General features: G+C 39.8%; 1 protein-coding gene across 1 annotated transcript in view; it reads right to left on the bottom strand.

Moving 5' to 3' along the window:
• Positions 1-9,421, bottom strand: part of dgkg (diacylglycerol kinase, gamma) — a 100,424-nt gene extending 91,003 nt beyond the window's left edge. The window contains exons 1-2 of the mRNA XM_073473667.1: positions 9,207-9,421; positions 3,198-3,274 (exon numbers count right to left, since the gene is read on the bottom strand). Coding sequence (XP_073329768.1) covers positions 3,198-3,274; positions 9,207-9,399 — 270 coding nt within the window. The 5' untranslated portion in view covers positions 9,400-9,421. The remainder of the gene's footprint in view (positions 1-3,197; positions 3,275-9,206) is intronic.
• Positions 9,422-10,475: the final 1,054 nt, after the last annotated feature.

The following is a 10,475-nucleotide window of genomic DNA, read 5'->3' as shown; positions in this document are numbered from 1 at the left end:
GTCATTAATGATAGTGAACAATATTTTGTTGAGTTTTTTACAAAATTTGCAGTCTATTGTTGAGGTAAGGGACAATGCTCGACGAGGTGTCCTTTATCAGGAATTAATAGATGACATGGAGTCCATTAATTCCTGATTATGGACGGGACTCATTGTCCTGGGGGGCTACGCCTTACATCCTGCATCACACACAGTGTTGTGTACCTGATGCACGTTCTTGTCTGCTCCATTGGGTGTCCAGTCACTTATAACTTCTAACAGAGATTATTTATATATTTTGTGATCATTTGTGTTTGTGTCCTGTGTGAAATCCAAAGTGAACACTGACTTATTATTTAAATCCAAGCCAAACTTGGCCAAATAGTTTTATTGCGTAAATCTAACAGAGTAATTGTTGCTTAAACTAAACCAAGCAGTGTCTGAAAACTGAAAATATAATTTTAAATACATGAAAACAATAAATTCACTAAGTCTAAAAGTAAGTAGTAGTAGTTAAAATCTAAATCCTCTACCAGTGGCCTGTGTGGAAGCCACAACTTGCTGTGAACAGTGTGTCTACATCTTTATACCATAACACCTGACTATCTATGGCCTTTCCAGCAGAAAACTTCACATGAAACCACCAAAACGATCTTACAAGGCAGACTATCACTTTACATGCACATAGATGTGAGGTCAAATACACAAATTATTGAAAAACAATGTCCACTCAGACATGGAAGTGGGGAACAGGGGTGCTGAGGGCACTGCAGCACCCCCTAAAATGAGGCATTATAAAAACCATTGAATACCAAGTTTCTAGTGAGATCCGATTATGGACACCCCGAAGGGATTCATCCCACTTATACCACGGTCACTTACCTGAGAAAAAAAATCAAGACCATTCATTTATATTTTCATCCGTTTTGCGATCAAAATGTAAAGCTTTTCACAAACCAAAACTCTGTTTCCCTTGCCTGAGGGTTTGACTTATACCTGGAACAATCACTACAATCCTATAAGGTTGTTGTGCAATGGAAACGTTGTTCCATACTCCTCCAGTAAATAGGATGAACCTTAGTTACGACTTGGTGGGGGGTAAACTAGTCTCCTCAGCTCATAGAACCCTTACAACAAAACAGTTTTTATGATACAAAATAATCATCACATCACATGAAGTAAAGACAGCTTTTGCTAATGTCAGAAAAAAACTGTGACACAACACAACAAAATACAAACCATGAGTCTTCAAAGCTACATACAGTATTTCATGAGTGAGGTAACCTTCTAGTAACTTAATTGATCACAAGATGGGATAAGTCAGGATCTGTCTGATTCAGCCCGGACACATTCTGACTCTGACAATGATTTTAGCTCACATTATACTTAAGCATCTATTAATCAGATCAGCACATTGCAACGTGAACAACGGAAAAAGGAAAACCCTCCATCACACAACTATTTAACTGGAGGTGGCCGTATGTCACAACCACAAGCTAAACCCAGATGCCTTTTTTTTAATTAAATGCCATAATATTGTGGTTTTGTAAACTGTCGGTCTCTTCCCTTGATTTAACCCAACAATAGGGATGTTTTGAGAATACAGGAGACACAAGTGCAATGGAAGCAGTCAACTTGGGTTCCAACTAAATATGACTAAATTATAAAATAGCAGCCCAGCCACCAGAATAAAATGTTGGCATTCTACATTTCTGCAAACCATTGATACATAGAAATTTGTACTTGTCATACATGTCATATCAACATGTCTAGAATACATGTCACATCAGATTCAGATAACATGTAGTGCGGACTTTCATGTGACGAGGTTGAGGGGATGGTGGTAGTTGGAACTGCCAGAGACCACTATTCAAAGTGGCTTTCAACATGTGTGAGCGTAAAATATTATTATATAGTGAGTCGGGACATTTTCTAGCCATGTTTGAAGAAACGAAACCAGATACTGTTGGTGAGAAGTCAGGATCATTTATGTTATGTTTATGGCTACAGAACTAAGTAAGTAAAAACATGATCTTTTTCTAACCCTAACCTGATTTTAAGCCTGAAATGTAAAGTTTCATCACATTTTCATTTTAGGTGAACTGTTCCTTTAACCAAATATTCTGATGGTATCACCTGAGGAGAGAGATTATTCAACACTGAAAATAATCGTTACCACACTTCTTTTTGAACGCCAATGTCAAAAAAATGTCTTGCTTTTTTCAGCCTTGAGATTCAGAAGAGCTTGTGCTTTGTAGTTGATTAATTTATTCTCACATTCAGTTCTTCTTTCCATAATTTTTTAATTAATCGTTAGCCTATAAAATGTCAGAAAATAGTGATCACATCAGATCAGTAGTAGGAACGTACACTGCCAACATTTATTCTGATGATAGTGTTGGGAAGAGGGTTCAGGAAATCAAGATTCAAAATAACCACCACAGAAAATTCAAAACAATGGTAATATTGGTCTTTGAATATAAAGTTTATGTAGAGTGTTTGGTCGGCTTCTGCGAGCAAAACTTTGCCCCTGTTGACCACAAAAGGTGGCAATCAGTGAGTCAGTCAAATCAGTCCATGTGGAACTGTGCCTGGCTGACAGATGTATATCATGACCCAACAGAGACAAAAAACAAAAAAGTGATTAGGCAAAGTTAAACTGTGGTAAATCTGCTCAAACACACCCCTTGAATGATTTACACAGAATCAGTCTAAATACACAAAAGACACTGAAAATGGATTAACATTTTAAATTCTTAAATTTAAAGTAAATTTTACAGTAAATTCTTTAGCTTCACAAGTCAACTTGCCGTGGGTAGTACAGTATGTTAGAGAGAGAGAACAAGGAGAGAAATGAGAGTCATAGCTAAAAAGAAAAAATACAAGAAATTAGTGACACTGTCTAAAGTTCAAATGACGGTATTAAGCAGTCTGCACCAACTACTGCAGCCTCTACGTCTACAGCCCAGCTGGGAGCTGATCGGCTGACGTCAGGCGCCAAAGTCGATGCTGAGGGTGTGTCTCCACCACAGCCTTTATCTAAAAATGAGCTAATGACTAAGCATTCGGGTGCTTGATATCACAATGAATCAGAGGAACTTAACAAGCTTCTGAAAAAGTCGCGCCATGTGTTTGCATGCGCACGGACAGTAGCTGCGTCAGAAAGACACCAAATATGGACCAGAATAACAGAGAATGGAACTGTGCTGCAGACACACCTGCTCTGGATTGTATTTGGAAAGGACTCCTTCACCATGAAACTCCTCCAGCACATCCTTCAGCTTCTTTGAGGAGTCTGAGTAGGAAACAGAGAAATATAGAATTTTGTTATTACATTTACTGCAGCGCATTTGATTTGATACACTTGACTCACTTGTGAAAACCTTGCGACCTTCTTTTAAGCAAAGGAGCCCAATCATGCTGTATGTGAGTACATTTCCTTAAAGGTATGGCTGGTAAGTTATTCTAGAGGCATTTTTTGTTATATTTCTAGACAGTCTCTTAAGATCCCGACAGCAATCAATACATCAAATGCTCTGACCATTAAAAGGAAAATATCCACCAACAGTGGCTGTTGCAGGTCCTTAAGGAAGGCACATCCAATCATCTCATTTGGCCTGTATGAAAACATTGGACAGGCTGCCTGTCTGTCTAACTCATACCTGCCTGCCTGCATGCACTCCAATCGTGCACTCATTGCGCATGACTGGAGGCTTCCACAAGGCTATAGGCGGACATACTGCTAAAGCTGTCAGGGAGCTAGTCACACAAGATGACAGATAAAATGCAGCCAGAATGTGAGACATTAGGTAGCACTGTGCTCACAGTTCACAGCCCCTGAGCCTGTTGTCCAGCAGCTAGCTAACTCAGTGGCACAAAGCACACAGTCCTTGAGCCAAAGAATGAGTGAGTCGCTGCAGAAGCAACAGATTCATTAAGCAGCCAACCCAGTTAGCACAAAGCAAACACCTACAGCATGAATACAAGAGCAACTGTTGGTGTGGTTAGCCTTTTCAGACTGAGGTATGTTCATGACAGCTACTTTTCTTGTGTTTATTTATATATTGTGTCATTTAGCGGAGTTGTTTATTTATGAATTTATTCGGCTAAAAAGCTAAGAGAGTTTGTTAAACGTAGCAACATAGCCGCTAAAACACAGTTCCCAGCGGGCAGGCGAGAGCTACAGAGCAGTTGGTGTTGGTGGGATCTTTGGTTTGATATTTTCATAATTTGGCTTGCCCTTGCTGGTTTCTCCATTCTTACCAACCCCAGCTTTGAGCACTTTTTATAATCATATTTTTTAGTGGAAATCTTCCTTTGGATAGAACTGTCTCATAACCTGAATAAACATGCAGCATCCCATTAACAAATGCTCTGATAAGTACTCATCTGTACCAGGAAGTGCTGCATCAGTTGAGCTGAGCCTGTGAGTCACCATGTTAGCGAAAAGTAAAAGGGCACATGGTGTCTTTCTCACTTTTAGATGCTAATCCCATATGTGTGCACACACACACAGACACAAACACACACGCACGCACGCACACGCACACACACACACACACACACGCACACGTCACAGAGCCTCTGTCCAGAACTCTGACCGTAATGACCTCCTCCCATGATCATCTGTCAAACAATTACAGGGGACAAATGTGCACATGTGCATGGGTGGATCGCCCCACTTCCATCATTACCATACTCACTTATGCATGCACACGCTCAAGACCTGATTTCACCAGTCACGTCAGCTCTCATAATCAACTACGGACGACACTTCACTTCATTATTTTTAGTGCTCAGCAGCAGCTTTGCAGCCTGTAAAGCTTTCCTATTTCTGTCCTGCATTAGATGTCCACGATGACAGAAGGAGGCAAACAGGGAGAGGGAGAGGGAGCAGTGTACCATCTCAGGTAAGATGGGAAACATGATAAGAGAACACCCAGTGTGCAAATAAAGAGCAGCCTGCTCTCGAGCATTAGCTGTGCACACAATGTGGTTAGTGATCTGCAAGCACGTAAAGAACATCACAGTCAGATGCACTCAGGTCACCAGCATTACAAATCCAAAAAAAATTCTTTACGTACTGCTGAAACCATAAAAATGAAATGTGTGTAATTGCAAATTAAAAATCTTTAGCTTTTGAACTGTTAATCTGTAACTGGGCAGTGTCTGAAAGGCCGGAGATACTGAATTGATCTGAAAAGACTGTACACTCTTTTTTCAGCCAAAACCTTCAGCTGCTAAGATAAAAGTGTGGGTTCACAAGCTCCACAAATATTTGTGGACTATGACACTTCACCTGACTTTCCATCAGCATGTAGCATTTTTGGGTGGACGGTCCCTTTACATTTAGAGCCTGGCTGATTGATAGAAGGACATTATCAGCTGATGTTGACCTATCACAGATATCAGAGATATATCTGGTTCTGTGCATAAGTTCTTTAATATGTGCTGATATACATCATAACCCATTACGCAGAAAAACATGCTTGGAGAAATTTACAATTATTACAGTTCCAATGAAGTTTACTGTTTCAGTGCGCTGATGTCACCATGGACAACAACGTTTATTATCAAACTGTAAAATATTCTGGCTCCATCACACCAGACTGTTTGGCATCTCAGCTGGATAGATAACTTAAATGATTAAGCAATTATCTTAATTGGTTTTTGATTAATTTCTGTTGATCGACTAATAAATAAATCAACAAACTGCTTCAGCTCTAATTGATTACATTAAGGCTGCAAATAATGATCATTGCATCATCAATTCATTTGCTGATTATTTTCTTGATTAAATGATTAATTGTTTTGTCTATCAGAAGTGAAAAAGGCCCTCCTTTGTCTCGTCCACCAGCAACAGTGCAAAACAAGAACATATCACATGACCCTATCATACATCACAAAGAAACTCCATCACATGACATCTGAGAAACTAGAACCGTTAATGTCGAAAAATGACTCAATTACCAATTAATCAATTTCTAAAATGGTTGGGATCAATTAAAGAAACTAATTGTTTCAGTTCATTTGATTATATAGCTTATTAATGACACTAGCCCTTTAACCTGATAGTATTGCTCTGTCACGCACCGCTATCTCTAGAGACAAACAGCTCGTGTCCTTCATTATGTCCTCGATTGATTGGCTGGTGATACACGAGCCTTCCTGTCTTTCATCTCCTCACTATCAGTTAAAAATTAGACCTTCCCAGCCTGCAGGGGCCTTTCCAGTGTGCACATCTGTCATGTTTCTATTACACTCCAATCTCTTCTGCAACCTGGGTCGTAAACCAAAGTCCTGCTACACCACAGCATCAGCAACATGAACAAGGTGAGAATTAGCCAGGATTATGTCTGTGCCCTCTCCTGTGCACAGTCTTATAGAGAAGATCCATCTGAAACCAACAAATGGTGCAACATTATCGCCTCCGCCACTTCTTGCTCATTGCTTTGGGCATGTCAAGTCTCACAAATTAGTGAGCAGCCAGCAAACTCTGCTCTGTATAAGAAGCAACCACCGGCATTTCAGTTGACTTTGTTTTCAGCAGTGGTGCTTTTTTTCGTGTATCAATCTAGGACGAGCAAAAGAGGAATCTCAGAAACTCCAACAAAGACCTTCTCCTCAGACATTCATCAACTGCAGGTAAACTACGACAATTTGTCATAGGCTACCCAGACAAATGAAGTAAATATATTTTTAACTTGTAAATGTTTTTTGCATCACTGTTCATGGCTTTGTGAAAGCTCACAGCCTATGTAAAACAGAAACAATTCTGTTAATCAATGGGAGTTTTCAGTGCCCTGGGGGTGCTTAGCACACCATTTGATGCAAAGTAGACTTAACAGTAAACTTATTTGGACAAGCGACACAAAGGTGACATCTATGCTCTCCTGGAAATGCTCTGAAACTGTGTTTCTTTGTTTTGATCCACATGGTGAATGAGACACTCTCAAACCAGGTTAAGGCTCGGTCTGTAGAAAACATCTGTCAGATCATTAAAACACAAGACGATTCAACCCAGTGTAGGTTAACAGGTGAGTAGTGATGTTAGGATTTTCTTTTTTGCATTTGCAGGACATACTTTTTAGGATAAAAACTATTTTTCAGTAAGGTATTCAAAATATGATAAATTAGACCACTTGACATGAAGAAACACTGTTGCAATTAAGGCACACAAAAGCTGCCAGTCATGAATGTTCCTGAAAGCCTTCCCAGTGGTCACACCGAATACAGCATCATTTAGTGGCTTTGGAAAGATATCAAACATACGAGAGGGCAGATTAACTTCCCAGCAAAAGTTCAGCAGAATTTATGCTGTTAGTTGTGTATAGTTGTGCCAATAGAGGGCAGGCGATGTCCATTAACACCAATAAAATCTGTGAACTACCACCCATTCCGAGTAGCTGCCCGCTGCTCGATTTTCTGTAAGCTAAATATCTTGACTGCTTTCCACATCATCACTGCAGATCTTTGCCACTGACACCAAGGAACTGGCAATTCAAGCATCATGTAGAGACAACTAGTAAGTGAGGCAAAGACAGTGATTTTGCCATTTTGGTTACCACCTAGTCTATCTCAGTAGTAAGAATCTCATGTCAGTGACCTTAAAGTCAATCAGTGAATCCGACATAATGACCTGTTGAGATTTTACATCTAAGGTCTACAAACAATGATTTATACATGATTGTGTTATTCCTATATGGAATAGCTTGCGTGAGAGGGTCATACTCTATTCATCCACCATCATGACAGGCAGAATCCACCAGGCACAAGAAGACAGATGCTCTTTTGACTAACAAATGTGGTTGCTAGCAAGGGAAGTGATGGCCACAAGGCTCATCCAGCAGGCTAATAAGTGGCATCCTGATGTCCTGAGCCAGTGTATGCTTTCCTTTTGATTTGAGAATAAGAAGTACCAGGAGTAGACAAATGTCACTAATAGACTGATGAAATCTGAATACATACAGAAAAGAGAGACAGAAAATGACAAGTGTTTCATTATTTTCTTTAGTTTTAAGCAGTCCTTTAAAGATTTGTCTAGGACAGTGGTTCTGAACCTTTTTTTGGCCACATCCCCTGATGATTAAACTGTTTATTGACGAATATTATATTACTCTTGCTATTATTCATATTAATTATTATATCAAAATTGTATTTAGTTAGTCATCTGATTTTTTATTTATTTACATTCTCATTACATTGTTATTATTCTGTAATATAATTAAAGCTGCGCTGCAGAGTAAAAAGTCATTTTGTTATGAAACACTACATCCTCTCATATTGATTTAAGCAAGAATGTTTTATCAATGTTGCAGAACGCAAATGTCAACTCTTCTCGTTGTGAATTTCTGGTGTAAACTCGTAAAAAAAGATGACAAAGATAAGTTAGTTATGTGAAATGAATAGATGAGATATATTGGCCACAGGGCAAAATTGGATGCAAGGCTGAGCAGCTCTGTCATATTCAGGTCTATAACACATTCATGGTGGTCAGGCAGTGTGCATTCAAGGAGGGAGTGTGATTTTATTCTGTTGGATACTTTCAAAATTTAGCTTGCTCTTGCTGGTTTCCACAAACTAACCAACCCCGGCTTTAACCAATACATTTAAATTGAACTGAATGCATCATCACCTCCTCCAAGGAGATATTGAGGACCGGTCCCAGCCCAGAACAGACCCCATCAACTTTTCATGTGGATTGGGATAAAGGGACTGATCCAGGATTTTTTACACAGTTTCCTTAACATTACCAGATAAGGCATTTTTCTTCATTTCCCAGGAATAATGCATAGATCTTGATGAAGAAAATTAGGTGTATTTAGGTGGCTGGTGTCTGTGAGTGAGTACAATTTAATGTGGATAAAGGGGACTGTTGGGCCTTGGCAGAGGTATTCGCTCTACTGAGTGCCATTCTAGTTAATTCATGTCTTGTTTAGCCTCTGTAGTGCTTCATACTGTATGTCTTATGTGGGACATTTGTGGCTTGTGGCCCTGCATACTTAAAATCCATTGATTCCCTCGTTTGAATTTGATTTGCATAAAGCCTTTGGCACACTATAGGATAAATACCACATTATTTAGTTTAGCAAACAAACCATTTGAGCAGTATCAGCTGTACACACACACATACAGTATGTGTGCACACACACCCAAAGATGCACACAGAAAATCATCATCTACGCCACAAATGTGGAAACCCCAGATGGAGACACGTGGGTACTCACACTCGCTGTATTGTTGCAGCTGGGCAAACTCAGCTGGGCTCAGACATACCCAGCCTCTGTCTCCCATACTGCCTGAAGCCAGGGGCAGGGCTCTGTCTCTGGGAGTGTGTCCGTCCACGAGTGCGCTAAGCGGTGTGATGGTTATCCGTGGGTCAACCTGTTTAATAAGACTGAGGCAAAGAGCTTTGGGCATGTCATCTTTGCCTCTATAATAAGCACCTTGTGAGCATACAGGAGGTGGATAGTTGAAATAACTGAGGCCACATGAGTACTGCTGGAGGCAGAAAATTGGAAAGATGATGAATGTTCAACTGAGTAGAGTTTTTCAAGTGTTTAGCTGAAGCCAGGGGTTGTTATTCAAGTACAGAATATTGCTAAGGTGCTCCAAATATTAAATTTGTCACTTTGAATGCCACAAAACAAAACAAAAAGATATATGGAGGCTGTCTACCACAGTAACTAACTACTCCTCATGACTGGGAGATAGCACAATGTTCCTCAGCAGGTCTGCAACAACACACGCCTTCCTGACCTGAGGAGAGGGAGGGAGAGAGAGAGAGAGAGAGAGAGAGAGATTGAGAGAGAGACAGAAAGAGGAGGAGAGGAAGAAAGTAGAAGAGGGGAGAGAAAACAGCAAGAAATAAATCATGGTGATCATCAACATTCTCTGGACCGTACATAAAACATACAATGTATGAAAAGCTTTACATCAGTAGTCATAACAGAAAAATCTGTAACATCTCAAAGTCATTTTAAAGATAGAGGGGGCGAGTGGTTGTGGAGGAAGAGGCAGGAGAGAAAGAGACAGTGAAGTTGACAGCATAATATGAACAAAAAGAAATTTACAGCAGAAATGGAGGTGGAGAGTGATGGAGCGTCTGAACACTGAGGAGCAGAAACAGCTAGGTGAGGGAAATGGTGCTTGGACTGTGCAGGACATTGGCATGGTTTAATCACTGGACTGAATTTATAGTTTTTAATTTAGTGCACGATATAGTCATTTCTTTTTATGTCAAAACACACATGGTTTTATCACCGAGCTCGCTCTCAGGGGAAATTCACTGTTAGTTCTATGACAAGAAATGTCAATTATCCATGTAGACACAACCAGGTCCTTTTTATTATTATTTTTTTTTTTTTTTTTTAACATTATAGGCTATAACCAAAACTGTTTACTGTAACCTTGACGAGGGTAACTTGGTCAAACCTGAACCAACAAAATGTGTCCGAGATACTCAGGACAAACGAACAAAATTTGTTCCCATGTTG

Source organism: Pagrus major, chromosome 9, assembly GCF_040436345.1.
Source record: "Pagrus major chromosome 9, Pma_NU_1.0".
NCBI lineage: Eukaryota > Metazoa > Chordata > Actinopteri > Spariformes > Sparidae > Pagrus > Pagrus major.
The sequence above is the reverse complement of the archived record's forward strand: the minus strand, read 5'-3'. Positions and strand labels throughout refer to the sequence as shown.